We start from the raw sequence: 21877 nt of genomic DNA, 5'->3' as shown, positions 1-21877 counted from the left end.
GTCATAAAGACAGTCCACTTTCTCAACTGTTGTTTAATATTACAGAGTTGACTTGATGGTGAGTTGGCAGAACCTTTAGTACGCTGGGTAAAATGTTTAGTGGCATTTCATTTTGAGGTCAAATTCTGCTAAGGTTGACTTTACCTTTCATCCTTTCAAGGTTAATAAAATAAGTAGCATTTGAGTAATGGGGGTTGATGTAATAGACTTGGCCAGCAATTTTGAAGCCAATATTACAGAGCTGACTCAAGAACTTTGATTAATACTATTCAACTTTATTTAGTGAAAGAAGCATAAATATAAATAAATTAAATATATATAGTTTTTTTTTTTTGTGTATATTGAACTTTTAGAATGGTTACCAATTAGAAACATGAATTCTCACTACAGGAGTTCAGAATCTAAAAACAATAAAAATGGAATGTAATTCTGATAAGATCACTTGATTGAAATTATTGGCCAATAGAGGTGATGCAGATGTGAGTGGATCTAGTCTGTAATGTCAGTTTATGCAAGCAATGGCTATGTTTCAGTTTTATCAAACCTCATCAATGGAGCATGTTCTACTTAGTTAACAAGACTGAGAATGATCCATATAGATAGAGTGAATATAGTGATGTTAATTATAAACATCAACAACAGAGACGAAGGGAAAATACCTTGAGAGAAAGTACTACATGCTATCTACTAATGTGGTAAGATTTCATATATACATTTCAGTGATTTGAAAAATTTTGAACATTTAAGATTATCTTAAGCAATTAGTTTGCAAAAACTTCCTCTGGAGATGTTTAAAGTCTAAAAATAAAACCTGATTAAAAGTTTTGGACATTATAAACAATAGAGATTTGAATGTATTCAATGTGTAAGTTAAGTAGTGAAATCAATAAATTTATTATTGCCTTGGACATCCTCAACAAAGCAAATTCTAGACTAGCATTGTGACATTCCTTGTATTTCTATGCATGCATACTTCATATATATTGTGCAGCAATGCTAATAAATGACAAATAAATCCTAATAAATTACAACCATTTAGAAAAAAAGTACCCCCTTTGTATAGAATCTCATGACTAACTCTTAATTCATCACATAACATTAAACAATAACATAAACTAAAGAAGTGATTTTAAATTCTCAATCGCAGAATAATGCTAATAATATAGCCTCAACAGGATAAACTATCCCTATTTTGCAGAGAAAAGTGTAGGTGACTAGCTGTGGACACGAACTCACATCCCCGTGATTACATGTCACGATGCTTTGACCAATTAAGCTAAACTACCCACTACAAATTCCTCTGCAAATTAAGATATATAAATCTCGCTTTATGAGATGCTCTCAAATGTTAAATTCAAATTACGACAAACGTAAACAAACAAGCGAAGTTTGCTTTTAGAAGCGTTGAGATGTCTTTTTTAGAAAGTTAAAGAAGTGATTTTAAATTCTCAATCGCAGAATAATGCTAATAATATAGCCTGAACAGGATAAACTATCCCTACTTTGCAGAGAATTAAATTTTATGAAAACCAGTACGTGAAATAATTCAGGTAAAATCTGTGATGATGAGCAGAAAGTTTAATAAGAGAAAGCAAAAATCACTTTATATAACTGAGGAATTTCCCTTATTAGCTGCCAATCAGAGGGTCTCATAATTTGTCACTTTATGGCTGGATCACTACTTCTGATGGTGTCAAGCAACATTAGGAAATATAGTTTACTGCTATATGTGAACATATCATCATCATCATCATCATTGCTTAATGTCCGTTTTCCATGCTGGCATGGGTTGGATGGTTTGGCATGAAACTGGCTAGCTGAGAGCTGTCCAGACTCTAATTGTCTGTGGTGGCATGGTTTCTATAGCTGGATGCCATTCTTAATACCAACTACTTAACAAAGTGTGCTGGATGCTTTTTACGTGCCACTGACATGGGTATGTTTACAAAGCACCGGCACAGGTGTATTTACACAGCACTGTACACAGGTGCTTTTTATGTGGCAACTGTACATGAAAAGACAAGCCTGTATGTATGGAAGACAGCGATTTTACTTAGCTTGATATGTCTTTTCAAGTACAACAAATTATTACATTTCCCAGTCCCTTGTCATTTCCTCAGTGAGACTCATTGTCCAAAAATCTTTTCTTGCCACTTTGTCCACATCTTCCTGGGTCTACCCCTTCCACAGGTTTTCTCCACAATTAGAGCTCAACACTTCTTTATGCAACTGCCCTCATCCATACACATCGCATGACCAAACCAGTGCAGTCTTCTCTCTTGCACACAACATGTGATACTTTTTCAACCCAGCTTTCTTCTTAAATCATTTACACTGTTGTGCATGCACATTGACATTATTCATCCAGCAGAGCATGCTAGCTTCGTTTCTTTCAGTCAAAGCCCATATTTCACTGCCATATAACATAGTTGTACACACACAGGAATCATGCAATCTACTTTTCACTCTGAGTGAATGGTCCTTTGTTATCAACAGAGGTAGAGGCTCTCTGAACTTTGCTCAGCACATTCTTATTCTAACAACTACACTTTCAGAGCTTATTCCTGCTAACTTGGTCTCTTAGGTAGCAGAAGCTACCTACTACTTCTAATTATCCCCCTGAGCATTTGAAAGAGTCTATTGCCTGTGCATTTTTAGTGCTTATTGTATCTGCACATTTGCCACACACAAAGACAATATTTCTCTGTTAAATTTCCTGTCATACTGCTACATCTCTTATGAAGTCCAAAGCTTGCACTGGATACAATGTACAGAGTTTCTACTAACACCCTTCTTACATATCGAGCAGGGCCATCTCCCTGAAGGGACTTGTTAGTTGTCTGTTTTCCTACTTACTAGGACTTTGGTTTTTGCTAAATTAACTCTTAGGCCCTTAGATTCTAGGCCTTGCTTCCACACCTGAAATTTCTTTTCTAGATTAGGTAGTGATTCAGCCACAAGAACAAAATCATCAGTGTAGAAGAGCTCCCAAGGATAGCCTGTCTTGAATTTCTCTGTAAAGGCCTGGATGACTACAATGAACAAGAGGGGACTGATAACTGAGCCTTGGTGAACTCCTACCTGTACACTGAGTTCATTACTATACTCATTGCCAGTCTTCATCTTACTGGCAGCATCCCTGAACATGGCTTGTACAACTCTCTCTAACCATTCACCTATTCCTAGCTTCTGCATTGATACCAGATAAGGGAGTGGGTGATCTTGTCAAAGGCTTTCTTCATGTCAACAAAATCCAAGTACAGAAGTATTTTTTTTTTTTTGGCTAAATTTTGAAGTTGCCAAACCAGGAATATAGTCAGATTTTTACCCAATTTTGTTTCCTCGACTACTTTTGTGAAAAGAATGAATAGTGATCAAACTGGAACTTACGTAGGAAGATTGGCTTCAAAGCAGAAATGATCATCAATAAACAGAGAATGAGAAAAAAACCAAAAAGAAAAACAAGAAGGAAGAAAAAAAGGAGAATTCCTTAACAATAACATACAGCAAATCATTTGACCATATGAGTAATATTTTGAATGTCTCAAGAATACATCTCCTCCTTTGTTATCTTTTACTATGATGCCTTAGATTTTATTAATATTTAATGTCCTTAAGGTGGTAAGCTGGCAGAATCATTAGCATGCCAGACAAAATGCTTAGCAGCATTCCATCCATCTTTATGTTCTGAGTTCAAATTCTGCCAAGGTTGACTTTGCTTTTCATCCTCTTGGGGCTGGTAAAATGAATATCAGTGGAGCACTAGGGTCGATGTAATCAACTTACCCACACTCCCAAAGTTGCTGGCTTTGTACCAAAATTGGAAACCGATATTTAGTGTCCTGGTTAAACTTTTAATTTATACACACAGACATGCACACGCACACACACTTGCACACATGCACACACACACACACACACACACACACACACACACACACACACACACACACACACACACACACACACACACACACACACACACACTCATTTACTCTCAATTGCCTTGAAATTGTTAATCTAATAAACAAACTACAGAATTGTTTTAGTAATTAACCAAACCTTGCATGATTAGCCCATTATATCTTGTTCATCTTCCACATCTTCAGAATTTAAACAATGCATGGAAGCTCCTGTTAATTTATATCCAAAGAAGCAATATGACAGATATGGAAAACTTCAAAAGCCTAGACATAGAGAATTTCTGTCAGAGAGGAAGCCACATGAAACCCCTAGAAAGGTACACATTTTTACTCTTTCCTGTTTAATATTTGAAACAGAAATTAATATTAATTGCTTGGTTTGGGTGATGAGCTTGTAGAATTGTTAGCATGCCAGGTAAAATGCTTAGCGGCATTTTGTGTGTCTTTATGTTCTGAGTTCAAATTCCGCCAAGGTCAACTTTGCTATTCATCCTTTCAGGGTCAATAAAATAAGTACCAGTTGAACACTGGGGTTAATGTAATAGACTTACCTTACCCCTTTCCCTGAACTTGCTGGCCTTGTGCCAAAATTTGAAATCAATATTTATTGCTTGTTTGAATTGTGAAACTTCTGTCTACATTTCTATTTTAGCATGATTGTCACAACATTCAGCTTGTATCAGCTCTAATTTACTTTTCCTTTTAATATAATGTTTGCTCATTTTTTTCCCCAGTTGATTGTTAATAAAAATTTTAGTTGATAAGAAAATCGAAAAGCATCCTACCTATTAATAGGTTCCATTGATTATTATAACTCAAGTCTGTTCTCATTAACATTGTTCTTGGTCAGTTCTGATGAAAGCACTCTTATGACACGCAACTTTCATTACACAGAATGCAGATATGTCATGTCTTCATTGCAGGGAATCACACTGCACATTCTGGTATGCATTAATGAATTGTAAGAGATGTAGGATCTATTCTCATCACAGTCCAGTCTGTCTGTATAGGCCAGTAGATTCTGATCTTGTCAGAATGCTACAATTGCAGTTTCTCTTCTCTTATTATTATTGGTGGTATACATCTCAGAACAGTATTTGGGTTTACAGAGGCTTTTGATGCTGCAATTGTTTTAGGAGCAATATGACTATGCAATATGAAGATGCTCTCTTTAATCTTGGCATCACTTATTTTAGGGAGGATCACCTTGAGGTACTGGAAACATGGCATGTTATGTTGCAGTGCTTTGGTTAATTGCTTTATTAGGCTTAGTTTTATATGCAGTGGTGGCAAAATGGTTTTCTCCTTCTTAACTAGTGGCTCATGATTTACATTATGGCATCCAGGTGTCATAGTTTCCTTGAGGTGGCCATTCTTAGCATACATAATGTTCTAATCTAGCCCTACTGTCCCACTTGCAAAGGAAGCACATAAACTTGATGTCTTCAGTTTGTAGCCCATTAAGTAGGGCTACTACTTTTAAGTATGCACAAATTAGCCACTCATGCTCCTTGTAACTTATGTGGTCTAGAATAAAAGTGAAGTTCTCATATGTCTCTCTTAAAATGACTGAGTGAGCAATTGGAACTGAAGTGTACAACAGAACTGCTTTTATGCTGTAAAGGAATGCATCTGTGAATAACCGCTACTCATTTGGTTCATAAGTCAGCTCAGGGAGATTGAATAGGTCTCTGATATCATTACAATAAGTCAAGTTGTTTTCCAAAGTGAAGAATTGCTATAGATCTGCGGAATGCTTCCTAAATACTGTAATTCAAGCATTTTTATCCAACAGGTTCCATTATTGCAGACGTGAGGCCAGGACTTCACTCTGTTGCTTGATAAGTGTTAGATCACGAAATAGACCATTGAGTTCCTGTTGGGTGATGAGGTGTGGTTTCTTGTCAGATTGACCATGGATTTGGACCCATATAACTATAAAAATATCGAGTGTACTTTTATAATTTTCATAGGTTAGGTTTACAAATACCTTAGAAACACCCCATTAAAATTATATCAAAATCTGTTCATTACTTTTAGAGTTCTCAGTTTTGCCTAAATCCTGTTTGCACTCAATTCCTACAGAACCATCAGTGTATTTAACATTAGTAAGGTGGTAATTTCCGAGACACTGGAGGGTCACAAAAAGAAACGGATGTTATATTCATGATCTACACACAAAATACCCCTAGAAAAGGTTATTGTCATTTCTGTTTTTTTCTTTTTCATTGTTATACAGAGTTTTCAAGGCAATCTTTCTGTAAGTATCAGCTATGACTTTTCTCTTCTTTTTAATATGATTTTTGCTTTAATAGAAATATCTGTTAGCTTTAATAAAATTATCAGTTAATATGAATTACAGTTGAAAGGTATCCTAGCATAATCAGATCAACTCAAAATAAAAGATTCTTGCATTTTGTTCCTCGCTTCTGTCTCTTCAAATTCCACCTGTAATAACTTTTATCGTTTATGAACTATAGTGTTTTTATGATTATGAGCCATAACATCTGTACACAAACATTATCACTACCTTTAATCTGGCTATTAGCTCCAGTGCACATAATAAATGTCATAATTATTTGGTCATTGTTTATACCATATTTTAGACCAATTGTTTTTAGATCAAATCCTATCATATTGTTTCTTCATGGCTTTTTCACATATAGTGCAAGGGAAGTTTTTCTAGCTACATAATTTACAGAATAATGGCCCCTGAAAAATATATTTCCTCTCATAAACAACATGAACTTGCTCTCATACTTTCTCAGACTTATTCATCTCACTCAAGACTTCACAGAATAGCACCCTTATCTAATTCATTTGTTATTTAGATAGATCTGAGATTAGTGGCTAAGGTATTCAGCTTGTGATTGTAAGGTCACGAGTTCAATTCCTGGTGGCATATTTTGCTATTGAGCAAAACACCTTATTTCTCATTGCTCCAGTTCATTCAGCTGACAAAAATGAGTTGTACCTCTAATTCAAAGGGCCAGCCTTGTCACACTCTACCGTGCTGAATCTCCCTTTGAACTATGTTAAAGGTACACATGTCTGTAGAATGCTTAGCCACTTGCATGTTAATCTCCTAAGCAGGCTGTTCCATTGATTGTTATAACTGACAGAATGAGGAATGTAGGTTTTTTTCTACAGATGACTTAGACATTACTTCTTATATGAAACCTGCATCAACCAAGATATTAGTCTTGATATACCCATTATTATGGAACTTGAGTTTTCAATACTTATTAACTTATAACACGCACACACACACACACACACACACACACACACACACACACAAGGTATGCTTTTCATCCTTTCTACTTTAACACCTCCTTGATTTAATTAATAAAACTTTGACTACATTTCTATTTTAGCCTGATCAACCCGACAGTCAGTCAGTAAGTATCAGCTATGTTTTTCTTATTACCTCCGCTTTGGTGTAGGCAGAGGTATTGTTTTCAGTTGCACTTGTTTGTTTGTTTGCCCACAGACAAAATATCTCAAGAACCAATGGATGGATTCAGATGAAACTTTCAGTGATGTTTGGCCTCATGACTGACATGAACTGATAAGATTTTGCGATCAATCCAGTACTGGACAAGGATTCTGGATTATTTTTCCTGTTTTTCTACTTAATTTTTGAGAGCGGGTGCATTCATTTTTAGTATTCACATTTGTGAGAGCAGTCCGGTTTATTTTGGTTATTCTCATTTTAAAAATAAGAGGATGTTGGTGTTGCCTTGGTGGAGGTTTGTGCTCTCTGAGTGCTCTTGTTTCTTTTAATATAATTTTTCACTCGTTTTATCAATTGGCCATTAATAAAAATTCTACTTATGAAAGCAGGGCCACTGTGCATAAAAACAAGATTCCTAGGGAGAGGAAAGTTCTTATGAGACGGTGTACAAAGATTGTAAACTGCCTCAACAGAGAATGCAATGATAGTGAGAAATCCCACCTGGAAACAGCATTGCTGGAGATTGAGAAACAGCTGAAGTACTCTCATGAGAAGGAAAGATCAGACAGAGAAGCCTGAATCATAAGATTTCAGATCCTAAAGCCTTCTTTAGGTACACCAAGGAGACTGATTCTGTGCATAGCAGGATAAGGCCCCTCCTCCAAAACGGTGGCTCCCTCATGGAAAACCCAATGAGGATAAGTGAAACACTGAACAAACAGTTCAAAAGTGTCTTCATCCCACCTCTATAGCTCATGCAAGTTAGTAAACCCATTAAACTCTTTACTGCTACAGAAACTGAATGCGAAGTAGTAACAATTGATTACATCAACATCAAAGAAAAGGATGTAACGCTAGCAATAAATGATATAGATGCAAACTCAGCTGTTGGCTCTGATGGATTCCCAGCAATCCTCCTCAAGTCATGCAAATAAGTCCTTGCAAAACTATTGCAGCTACTTTTTCAGAGCTTCCTCACAAATAGTAAGTTCCGAGACAAACTAAGGGAAGGAATAATATGCCTTATTCATATAGGAGGAAGCAGAGCAGCTGCTAAAAACTATAGGCCTATCTCTCTGACCTCACACATCAGCAAAGTCATGGAACGAATAGTCCGAAGGAAATTAATTGCATTCCTTGAAGAGAATAACTTGCCAACTGACAACCAGCATGGTTTTCAACCAGGTAGAAGCTGCCTGACGCAGATCCTGCAGCATTACAACTGGATGCTAAAGCAGCTACTCAACAACTCAAATGTGGATGTGATATACCTTGACCGGGCAAAAGCTTTTGACAAAGTTGACCATGGTATGAGTTGTCACAAGCTCTGAAATCTTGGTATATTTGGAAAACTTGGAGAATGGCAACATGACTTTCTAAAAGATAGAAGTCAGGTAGAGGTGGTCAATGGGGCCACCTCTAAGAAAATACAAATAATGAGTGGTCTTCCACAGAGTGCTGTCCTGGGGCCCCTGCTATTCATAGTGGCCCTCTCTGATATGCCCTCAGCTGCTCAAGAATATAACAACAAAAATCATGTATTATCAAAAAATTGATATGCCATTAAGAAAAGACATTTTGATTGCCTGGAGACAAAGTGACAGCTGCAAACACTTGTTTCTGCTTCAATAGGCATCATCAACACAGCAGTTGCTTTACCTTGTCTCCAGCAGAATGAGGTACTTGGTTATATACTTAGATATACAGTAATCCCTTGCCATATCACAGTTCACCTATTGCAGTTCACCTTTCGTGGTATTTGAGCTTACGTCGATTTCTCCATGGTGTTGTTTTGCATTTATAATAAAATAAATATATACAAATTATGAAAATAATAAAAAAAAAATATAAAGTACAGTACTGTTTCTACTTCACAAATTTTCACCTATTGCAGTGGGGGTTTGGAGCATAACACCTGCAATAGTCAAGGGATTACTGTAGACAAAAAGAGTAGAACACATTTATGGCTTAAGTAATTTGCATCTATTTATACACATACACACACATATATACACATGTGGATACACATGTGTATGCTATGCATAGAATTATGTAGTTTATTACATTCTTACTACATGAAGGCCAAAATGTTCCTTGTTAACACAGTGACCCTTTAATCTTTAGAAGACATTATCATATTTTATGCATACCATAATATTCCATAACCAGACATGGCTGTGTAATAACAAGTTTGCTTCCCAACCATATGCTTCTGGGTTCAAACTCACTGCATAACATCTTAAGCAAATGTTTTCTACTATAACCTGGGCTGACTAAAGCTTTGTGAGTGGACTTGGTTGACAGAAACTGAAAGAAGTCTGTCACGTGTGTGTGTGTGTGTGTGTGTGTGTGTATTTGTATTTCCTTGTTTTGACATTGCATGATTGTTGTAAATGACTGTTGTTATACAAGCAGTGTCATTCATTTCTAGTATTTTGTGAAAACATGTCTTGTTTGGAAACAAGTGAAGATTAGCAATAGAAAGGGCATCTGCTCATAGAAAAATTTGCCTCAGTAAACTTTGCCCAACCCATGAAAGCATGGAAAAATAGACATCAAAATGATGATGATGATGATGATGATGATGACCTAATTTTCTAAAATAGAATTTCATTCAGACCAAATGAGTTAAATATTCTTACTTTTAATGACGTGTGTTTGGTCTTGTTTTGCAGGTTTTAGATTCTTTAATTGAATCTGGTGAGCAGAAAATGTTTTCTCTGTCAAAAAGAGTGACACATCTATTAAATGAATATAAAAAGCTCTCGGAAGTCATTATGAGTCATAATGAAGCCACTTCTCGAACTCCAGCAAGTCTCACGTCAGCAGCTTCAAGAGTACCACAATTTAAAGATGATTCCTCTGTTGATATTCCTCCATCAAAAATACCTTCGACTGTATCTACAATTCAAACTTCAGAACTTGTGGCCTCATTATCAAAATCTCTATCAAAAAAGTTAAATAGAAGTGCATCTACAGAGCAGTCACTAATCGTGACAGAGTTCCAAGAATACGTCAGAGAAGTCTTGTCTGCTGATTGGTTCCAGAAACGTTTTGCTGACCTTACAGATGTAAGTAATTTATAAACTTAAATAAAACATGACATGTAAACACAAACACACAGGCATCCTCTAGTGTTCTTTAGTTTGCTTAACATACAAATAGTGTGTTAGTGTGTGTGTGTGGAAACAAGAGAGAGAGTGAAAACAAGATCTAGTATTGGTGTTTATTCTGTTATAGGGGCTGGTTGATTTTCTAATTCTAAATATGCTTTATTGGGGTCTGTTCGTGCAGTTGCTCAAAGTATTTCTAATGAAGTTAGAATATCATTAATTTTAATGAGTTGTTTATTATTGGTAGGAAGAATTAATTTGGTTAATTTATTCAAATTTAGGAAAGACCAAAGTCCTAGTTTGTAGGAAAGAAGAAAAATCACCAATCTCTTCTGGAAAATGGCGCTGCTCGTTATGTAGAAAAGGTGAAGTTAAGAATTCCATAAGGTGTACCCAGTGCAAGCTATGGATGCATAATAGGTGTAGTGGTATCATAGGAAGGTTAACAGAGAAAGTAGTCTCTGTATGTGGCAGACCTGCAGGTACAATAAACACTAAGAATGTACAGGAAATAGACTTCCTCAAATGTCTGCAGTAATCCTTAGAAGTAGTAGATAGCTTCTGTTACCTAGGTGACTAAGTTAACTGTGGAGGAGGTTACTCTAAAAATGTAGCTGCTAGAATAAGAATGGGCTGGGCAGAGTTCAGAGAGCTACTGCCTATATTGGTAACAAAGGGCCTCTCCGTCAGAGTGAAAGGCAGATTGTATGATGTCCATGTATGAACAGCTATGCTACATGGCAGTAGGACATGGGCTGTGACTGTAGAGAAAATGTGAAGGCTTGAAAGAAATGAAGTCAGATTAACACCCGCACGATTACCCAACCCTAATCCTAAACCTAATCCTAACACTAACCCTAAACCCTAACCCTAACCCTAAAACCGTAACCGTAACACTAATCTTAACCCTAACCATAACCATAACCCTATACCCTAACCCTGACCCTAAAACCCTAACCCTAACACCCTATTACTTCATTAGAAATCTACGGATGCACATAAGCACATAATAGAGAAAAATGAAACAAATATGGACGACTTGCTCCGTAACACCACCGAGTGGGGAACACTTCTCAAAAATAACCTGCAGTTGTTTCATTCAAAATTCCTACATGCTCAAAATGTATATTTGTAGAAAATTTCACGAAAACATATTCATTTTCCTGGAAGTTAAGAGGAATTTAAGTGGAATTTCCGAAAATTGTCCCCCACCCCCCTCCCAAAACACTTTCACCGAAAATTTTTGTATATTCGGAATCTACATAATAAATAATAAAAGCATAGAACATTTCATAAAAAATATTCATTTTTCTGAAAGTTATGACCTTCCAAAGTCGGTGGGTACAACTCTGTAGTTATGCCACATTGACAAACATGAGTTATATTTTTGTGAATGATTGTGTTTACTTGCACGTGTATGCGTTTGAGAGAGCAAGAGAGGAAGAGGGGGAGAAATGAATAGAGAACGAGAGCAATGTGTATGTTGTTGTCACACACCACGTATGTGTAGTTGTGTGTGTTTTTACATAACAATGTTATGAAAAATAGGTAAAGAATACAGAGAGGAAAGTTTAATCTACAACTTTGTATGTATTACTTTCTCTCTCTCTCTCTCCCTCTTTTACTCTTACTCTCTATATTATATGTTGAGCGCGTGTGTAAGAACGCCGTTCCAGGTAGAAGGAAAGAAATATAAAAGTTGCTAGAAATAACAGCCAAATCTCCCTTAAATCACACAAAATAAACGAAATTTAAAAAATCTAATTAAAACTGGAAAGTTCACATCGAGAAAATTCTATTGATGTAAAAATTTTTACGAAAAAGTGGAAAATGTGGATTTCTATACACTTTTAAAAAGGCTTCAAACAGACACACAACTTCAGCTTTATATATTAAGATATATATTACATATTGTAAACGAATGGGGGAAGATAGTAAGCACTCAATGCATGCTGCAAAGTTTATTCATATATTCATTTAAACTGAGATTTCTATTGCTATTTGTATTCCACATCATCATCATCACCGTTTAATGTCTGCCTTCTATGTTGGCATGGGTGGGATGGTTTTCAGGAGCTGGCCATGCAGAGGACTGCACCAGACTTCTGTGTCTGTTTTAGCATGGTTTTTATGGCTGGATGCCCTTCTTAACACCAACCACCCAGCAGAGTGAACTGAGTGCATTTTATGTGGCACCAGCAGAGGCAAGGTCAGTTTTAGCATGGTTTTACAACTTCATACCCTACCAAACGGAATACTTTTTATGTGGCACCAGCACTGTCACACACTAAGCAATATTTTAGGTGTCATCACTGTGACATCAAAATCCTTGTGACAAGACAGATTATGTGTGTGAGTGACAGCATCATCTCTCATCCCTGTAATGTCACCATTATGTATAATTTGTTATACACTTATGATAACGTTTATTATCTCAGATTCCTTTCTGTCAATTAAATCAGTGCTCCACAACCGGTATGCCATGGCACATTGGTGTGCCACAAGATGATGCTAGATGTACTGCAGTGTAACCAGAATGTAATTTCCCCCCCCCCCCCCTATATTTTTAGTTATATTTTTAGTTCTGGTGTGCTGCTGAAGTTTGAAAAGAATATAAGTGTACCTCAAGTGAAAAAAGATTGCGGTGCACTGAATTAAATTTCTGCAGCTGATCCCAGTCAGCACTATTACATCACCGTCACTGGTAGTGTAACATTCTAATTGTCACTGTGACATTACCATCATCGTTGTGTGATCATTATTAGCCATGTGACATCATCATCATTGTGATGTTCCAACCATCACCATGATGATACATTATCATTGTGACAGCATCATCATGTGATTATTGTCAGCAGTGTGACATCATCATCATCATCATCATCATTTTTGTGACATCATGTACATTATTGTGCATTCACATCATCGCTATGACATTATCATTATCATTGTGACATAAGTTTTTTCTCCTGCATTATTTCTTTACAAACGAAATCGTGATGGCACCTGTGCCCAGCGTCGCCTTCCTGGCACGTGTAAAGACATTCGAGCGAGATTGTTACCAGTGCCACTGGACTGGCTCCTGTGCAGGTGGCACGTAAAATACACCATTTCGAGCGTGGCTGTTGCCAGTACCGCCTGACTGGCCTTCGTGCCGGTGGCACGTAAAAGCACCCACTACACTCTCGGAGTGGTTGGCATTAGGAATGGCATCCAGCTGTAGAAACTCTGCCAGATCAGATTGGTGCAGCCACCTGGTCCACCAGTCCTCAGTCAAATCGTCCAACCCATGCTAGCATGGAAAGCAGACGTTAAAAGATGATGATGATGATGATGATGGTGGTGATGATGATGATGCTATATCATGATATAATTTTCTTGAATAAATCCTTACTAATGTTAATTTTCTCTTGTTTGATACAGATTCTGAAAAACATGTTAAACAGTACTGACTTCATCCTTGCCATAATACCATTGCTAAATAGTAACTCCATGGAAATAAAACTCAATATTCTTAATACAATCATTGATACTTTCACTAAATTTGGAGCAGACGACAAAGAAATAATTGCAGAAGCAATTGTCAATGTCTTGAAAGAAGATCCCTTTGATTTAAATGCAAGTGACGAAGATCGAAAAATGCTTATACAGCTTGCAATAACAGCTCTTGAAATTTTGCACATTGCGAATGATGATATGATTATGCAACATCTGAAACATTACATTTATGGTGATGAAACTATAAGGTATTTTACTATGTTATTGAACTATTTCTCAGTGTGTTTCTATGTATAATAATAATAATAATAATAATGAACTTCATGTATACAGTGCTCAGGTGCACTGTTGTTGTTGGCACTCCGTCGCTTACGACGTTGAGGGTTCCAGTTGATCCGATCAACGGAACAGCCTGCTCGTGAAATTAACGTGCAAGTGGCTGAGCACTCCACAGATACATGTACCCTTAACGTAGTTCTCGGGGATATTCAGCATGACACAGTGTGACAAGGCTGACCCTTTGAATTACATGCACACCAGAAACAAGAAGAAAGAGTGAGAGAAAGTTGTGGTGGAAGAGTACAGCAGGGTTCGCCACCATCCCCTGCCGGAGCCTCGTGGAACTTTAGGTGTTTTCGCTCAATAAACACTCACATCGCCTGGTCTGGGAATCAAAACCGCGATCCTATGACCACGAGTCCGCTACCCTAACCACTGGGCCATTGCGCCTCCACACTCAGGTGCACTACAACTAAAACAAAAATAAAAGAAAAAAAAGGAACAGGGATGGTGGGGCATCAGGTGTACTGATGGCAAATTTCAGGAAGCATAGAAGTTTTGAAGGATGTAGTGTCTCGACAGCTTACGACTGATGCGGGTAGTTTATTCATGTTTCAGCAATTCTGAGTGTTTCTGACCAAGGCTTGAGAAGACACATCAAGATAAGTCGAAACACAGTCATGGCCAGTGCTGGTGACATATGAAAGGCACCTGTGCTGGTGAAACGTAAAAGACACCTGTGCCATTGACATGCAAAAGGCAGTTAGTACACTCTGTGGAATGGTTGGCATTAGGAAGGACATCCAGCTGTAGAATCCAAGCCAAAATTGATTGGAGCCTTGATCTTCTCTCCAGCTTACCGGTTCCAGTCAAACCACCTTACCAATGCCAGCATGGAAAATAAACACTAAAAATTAGAGAAATGAAAACAAAGTTGGACTTAGTGGAATTTCAACTCAGAAATGAAAGAGGCTATGATCTTCCCACCTTTTTTTTTTTTTTTTTACATTATCCAATATACCTTTATATAAAGTAATATAGATACCTTTATAACAATCATATAGGTCATCATCATCATTTAACATCCGTTTTAATTTGTGTCATTAATATTTTTACTAAAAATGAATTATCTTTAAAATATAATCCATACCCCAAGGACCACAAGAAGTAAGTGATAGGTCAAGGAGATTTTGAAATAATGTAGCAATATGGAGTGGCAGCAGGATGATAAGGTGGTAAGCAAGACATAGGTGTATACTGCTAGAAGGGAAACTGAGAGTTGATGATTAGCTAATGTGAAGCTTAAACATTTCAGCATAGCAAAGCAGTGTGTACGTATTTAGATCTTAATGGAGATATATGTATGAGCCATGATATTAAGAAAGTGTTTGTCTGAAGTGTTATCGATGCACTTGCCCTTAGTAACACTGGAAAGAAAAGAATGTGTGTGACTGTGAGAGATTGTTAAATGAAGAATAGTGGAAGCCCAGATAAGCTAATATAGAGATTAGTTTCATCATCATCATTTAACATCTGTTTTCCATGCTTGTATGGGTTGGACAATTTGACAGGAGCTGGCCAGCCAGAGAGCTGACCAGGATCCATTTGTCTGTTTTGGCATGATTTCTATGGCTGGATGCCCTTCCTAATGCCAACCACTTTACAGAGTGTGTTGGGTGCTTTTTACATGGCACTGGCATGAGTGCTTTTATATGACACTAAAAATATGAAGGTTTGGATAGCTGGATATCCACTTAGGATAGTTGCTGAGATGATGAAAGTATAAACTATGTGTTATACCAATGACTTAGTTAATTAGATAGTGTAGGTCATAACTGGCATAGAAGTATCATTGTAAACGAATACAAACACAATTAGTATTCATTTGAATGGGAAAATTACATTATCCTTTAGCTGATGATCCAGCTTTTGAAAATAGAACAAGTTTTAACATAGCACAAGATAAAATTAATTTGGATAAAATGCAGTTTGGATTTTTACCAGAATATGATGCAATAAATGCCATATTTCTAATGAGACAACAGCAAGCAAAGCTCTTAGTTAAACACAAACACTTTTGCTTTGGATTTGCAAATATCAAAATCACTCTTTTGACAGTTTCACACCATATCTGATAAACTTTGAGTAAGAAAGCTCAGATGAATGGTTCATAAAGGTGGTAAATACAAGCCATGTAGAAATGGCTTGCAATGAAAAATTTGTCCCCCAGACAAACTCTACAAGGGTCTTATCTTCAACTACTTTTTATTTATTATAGTTATTGAGGCAATAATACAGAGGTTAATAAAAATTTCCTAAGGAAATTTAATTTACTGATGGCTTGCTTTTATTTAAAGAATTTATTGAAGAATTACAGAAAGGAATAATGAGTCTGAGTTTGTGTTTAACAATATGAAGAATTCTTGTGAACTGATTTTATCAGTTTCTTTTGCTGAACTGCAAAGTTACAGGGATGTAAACACACCTGAACCAGTTGGCAAACAGTGGTGTGGGAACACACACACATATGACAGGCTTCTTTCAGTTTTTGTCTACTAAAACCACTCACAAGGCTTTGGTTGGCCCAAGGCTATAGTAGAAGACACTTGCCCAAGGTGCCACACAGTGGGACTGAACCTAGGACTATGTGGTTGGAAAGCAAGCTTCTTACCACACAGCCACACCTGTGTCTACATGTGTATCTCAAACAATGAAGTTGAATTTATTATAAAGCTAGTTAATATGTCTTTGTTATGGCTTAAACTCAAGTCAACAGACGTGAACAAAGGCATTCCAGCCATGCCATTCTGTCCATTTTTGGATGGGGAACAGCATAATTTAACTAGGACTACATAATTCTATCTGTCTTTTTCTTTTTGGAGAAAGTAGGGCGTTGATATAGCAAAAAATTAGCTACTAATTGCAGTAGGTCGATCATGAACATAGAAGCTCCCATATGTGTTGGTGGGAGATATAACTGAAAGTTATATAGAAATAACAGCAAGTTGCTTCAGAGACTTAGAGTTAATAAGAATAATGAACTGTTGTAAAAGAACATTGAGTTAAACATGTATTTTGTTTTACTCTGTTTGCCAATTCTTTCATTATATCAGCCATATGCAACCTGTAACCTAATGAAAAAATCTAATGCAAGATTACCTTCACTTTTGTTAGCAATATGGCACACCTGATGACGAGACATGTTTTATGCAATCTGCTTCTTGTAAGAGGTTGCCCATTTCTGCTTTATACTATGAAGAATTTAAAGGTTTCATTATTAATATTGTTTTAGCTGGATGTTTTATCTATCAATAAACACTTGATTATGAAGTAAGTGTGAAACTGTCACCAGTCAAGAAACTGAAATGCACACCTCACTAGTTAGAGCTATGTTTGAATTCATGTGTAAAAGAAAGCTAATATTGTTACTTAAAGTTAATTGAAACTTTGTTTTTTTTAAACAGGAATTGTACAATTAGTTCACTGAAGACTTTTGGTTTAGGAGATTCTGTGCCTCACCTAAAAAAAGAACTTGATGAATTTCATCTTCAGAATATGGAAACTACTCCATGGGTAGATACAGAAGTGCAGTTGGAAAAATGGGTTAAGAAGTAAGTAAATCATTTCATTTAGAAATAAATGGAAACAGAAAGCATTTATTGGCATTTCTAATGTGGAAGTACTGGGTGTTCAGGCTAAGTTTGACCGTTTGCATAAAAGGGAAAGAAAACACAATGTTCCATACAATATAAAAGTATTTTTGAAAATCAAAAAATATCAACTAGATTATGTCTGAGAGATAGTTTACTCAAAATATCCACCTTCAACTTCCACCACAACCTCAAAACAACTCCAGAACTTGGTACAAGACTTCCTCTGTGTTCCTGGGAAGACCTTCGAGCACTTCCTTGATCTTGACCACCAGCTGAGTCTTGGTGTTTCAGGCAGAGTGATTGGTGTCTTTCTCAGTCACACCCCATACATAGTAATTCATGGGATTACAATTGGGGGAATAAGGACACCAAAAATTGGAGCTGGTGAAACTGTAGAAATTTTCGGAGAACCACATTTTACTCTTTTTTCTACTGGAGTTATTTAGATCTAAGTTATTTAGATCTAAACTTGATTGGAGGCGTTACTTACTCTCCTATAATGTTGCTGCAAAGTTTGATGTAAACTTTTTTCTACTGGACCAAATCTCAAATTTTTATGCCAAAATGTAGCTAGGGACCAGTCGTCTTCCAAAATGTTAACAATTTTGTTAAGAACTGAATTATCAACAAGCCCTGAAAAATGTTGTGTGTGAGTAAATTGCGGCCTGGTCAACTACCACTGTAGTTGAATGATATATATATATATATATATATATATATATATATATATATATATATGTATAATGCGATCATTTTGACATCTGACATGTGACACACATTGCACCTGTACAGGTAATGTCCATCTGATGGAGGGAGTGAGCTTATGTCTACACAAACATTTGATCACTATAAATAAATTACCTGTGTGGTTGTTCAGTAAGAAACTGTCGAACCCTCATATGTCATCTAATGACGGGAGAGTCCATCATATATATATATATATATATAAAGAATAATAATAAATGGAGCAAAATGCATATAATCAATAAGTTCCTTATTGATTATATGCGTTTTGCTCCATTTATTATTATTATTCATATCTACTCAAAATACATCACTTTAACTTGGTATTTCTACCTATTAACTGGGTATGATATCCCAGTTTTCGTGTAATTTTGGCTACCCTGGTAACTATTAACATATTTTCATTATCGAAGTTTTTTCAACTGAGATAATATTAATATATACATAAATTAATATATATATATACACACACACACACACACACACACACACACACACAAATATATATATATATATATATATATTTGTGTATTTGTGTGTGTAAGGAAGGGCATCCAGCTGTTGCAACCAACCCAAAACAGACTATGAAGCCTTATGATTTCTTATCAAGCAAGCCAACCCATGCCAGCATGGAAAACAGGCGTTAAATGTTGAAGATGATGATGATTGTAGAAATTGTATGTACAAACAGATGTACAACTGCTACTGTTATGTTTAGAGCTCCATGTACATTATCACAATCCAGTCTGCTTCCCCTTTTATTGTCAAATAACTTCTATACCAAGTAGTATAGCTGCTTATCAGCTACAGAGCAAACGTAAGAAGTAAGGATAGACACAAACTCATACTGTAATTCCAATGTGTGTTTCCCCATTATGTTTGTTTGAAGCCCTGCAATAAGTGTTCCAAAGAAAAAGAAAGAAAGAAAGATAGAAAGAAAGAAAAAAATAAAGAAAGTAGAGAGAAAATTAGGAAGAGGGGGAAAGAAAAGATTATTTTCTTTCTTTTTCTATTTTTCTCTCTTCCTGATTTCCTCTTTACTTCTTTGTTTTTCTTTCTTTTTCTTTTTCTTTTTCTTTCTTTCTATCTTTCTTTCTTTCTTTTTCTTTTTCTTTCTTTATGCTCTAGTTGTTTTCTCTTTCTCTCTCTCATTCCATCCCCTTTCTCTAGTATCTAGTATACTTCCTTCTCATCCAATTGCTTTCTTTATATTTCCCTCTGAAAATATTTACAAAATTCCTTACCATCTCTCCAACTTTGGACATAGTTATCTCTAACCTCATGCAATAAAGTGTTCTCTGAAGATCCGTTTCTAGTTAAACATCCAAATACACTTGGAACACCTATTTCAGGACTCTAAACAACAATAATAGGTGAAACATGTGTAAGAACTGTAATATAAACTTGTGTTTACCCTTATTTCTTGTATATACATGTATATGTATGGTCTTGCAAGTTATGAGGCAATTGTTATTAGTGCTGGCATTATGAGAAAAGTACCTAGTAGTTGGTGTTAGGTGGGGCATTCAGCCATAGAAAATATAACAAAATAGACATTTGTGTATGATACAGTCTTCTGACTCATCAGACACTATCAAACTGTCCAATCCATGCCAGCATGGAAGCCAGCTGTTAAACGGTGACGACAACAACTATTATTATTATTTCCCTTTGTCACAGGTTTTGTTGGAGCTCCTGGAGTCTTGCATGTGTAGCAGACTTGCTACCGGCAGCCTACGGTACCATGCTATCCATTCTTTTCAGTTATCTAATACTTTCCTGATAATTCTGGCCATGCCAAGGAGGCAAACCTTTTGTAAGAGTTCTACTGGGCACTCTATTCCAATTATTATTATTATTATTATTATTATTGAGTGAGAGAACAGTGCATGCCATCAAAGTGACACTGGGGTAAAATATACAAAACCCAATATACCCATCATGACTACCCGTCTGATAAGAGTACACCAGGCACATGCATCACAACCATATGCGCGTGACATGGTGATCTCATATCAAGATAAACAGCGCATGACTTCGCAGGTGGGGCCCAGTTAGAATTTTCTTCAGGTCGAGTAGCCCATTTCACTCAAAAGGTCCCTGAATAAGGTTTGTTTAAGGATGTTGAGAAAAACACCTATGTTTCCATAGGTGAATTATTCAAATTCCAAAGAATTCCTCTCAACACATGGCTATGATGCTCCCCCACTACTTCTGCTCATGATCAGAGATGCACATATCGTCAGCCACCAAGGGACATGCTCAACTGGTTAAGGTCAAACAACTGACAAACAAATCTGTTGTATTGAGTAGAATATTTGCTGTAGCCCATCTTTTTATACCAAGGCAAAACAATGTACATGATAACACTTCCAATCAATTAAAATCAGAAGCCATGAGAGCCACTGCCTGGTACTGCATCCGGGCATTCATCATCATCATCATCATCATCATCATCATCATCATCATTATTATTATTATTATTATTATTATTATTGAATCTTGCTTCAGAAAAATGACAAGACATTCTGCTTTAGTTGTCAAATAAGTATGTTGTAAAATAACACAATTTTAGTGAATGTTCATAAATTTCAGATGGAAAAAATGCTTTCAGAAAGAGGTCTGTGCTTCATTTCATAGTTCAGCTAAACCTGAGGAACTGCAAGAAATGTTACCCTCAGTTTATAAATTCCGAGAGGTAAATTTACAACCTTTCTTTTGTGAAAATGTAACTACTGACATTGAATGAGAAACATTAAATGCATTGTTGAGAGGTGGGATAAATGTTTGAAGGTTAACCTATTGCTGATTTAGTCTAAATTATCAGAGATTTTTTTGTAGAATTTTAGATTATATATTAGAAACTTAACGTATGTTTGTGATGAATCCAATTAAATTGAATTAATTTATTAATGAGAATTGATGCAAATTTTGTAGCCTGTTACTGAAAGTTAAACAATATAATTGGGACCTTTAAATCAATCTGCTTGTTACTTCTGTTTTTCTATCTGCTAATATACATCATCTCTATTCTGTTTTGACTCTGCTTAATAATCTACAAGTCTTGACTTGCTTTGCTCTTTGATTCACAAATATTGTCCTTTACTAACAACCTATCTCTAGTACTTAGTATAACATATCTATTCCACTTTCTGCCAGTAATGTAATATATCTCCTCTTTTATAATAATGAATAAAATGAATTACAATT

At 36.1% G+C, this 21877-nt stretch overlaps 1 protein-coding gene across 3 annotated transcripts in view; it reads left to right on the top strand.

Moving 5' to 3' along the window:
* LOC106872345 (uncharacterized) overlaps window positions 1-21877 on the top strand; it is a 102229-nt gene that overhangs the window by 65130 nt on the left and 15222 nt on the right. For all 3 annotated transcript variants that reach the window (XM_014919301.3, XM_052966644.2, XM_014919300.3), the window contains 7 exons: window positions 4110-4240; window positions 6163-6183; window positions 7301-7324; window positions 10056-10451; window positions 13917-14239; window positions 17735-17881; window positions 21263-21365. In XM_014919301.3, coding sequence (XP_014774787.2) covers window positions 4110-4240; window positions 6163-6183; window positions 7301-7324; window positions 10056-10451; window positions 13917-14239; window positions 17735-17881; window positions 21263-21365 — 1145 coding nt within the window. The remainder of the gene's footprint in view (window positions 1-4109; window positions 4241-6162; window positions 6184-7300; window positions 7325-10055; window positions 10452-13916; window positions 14240-17734; window positions 17882-21262; window positions 21366-21877) is intronic.

The sequence above is a fragment of the Octopus bimaculoides genome, chromosome 3, assembly GCF_046866305.1.
Source record: "Octopus bimaculoides isolate indiv1 chromosome 3, ASM4686630v1, whole genome shotgun sequence".
Classification (NCBI taxonomy): domain Eukaryota; kingdom Metazoa; phylum Mollusca; class Cephalopoda; order Octopoda; family Octopodidae; genus Octopus; species Octopus bimaculoides.
The sequence above is the reverse complement of the archived record's forward strand: the minus strand, read 5'-3'. Positions and strand labels throughout refer to the sequence as shown.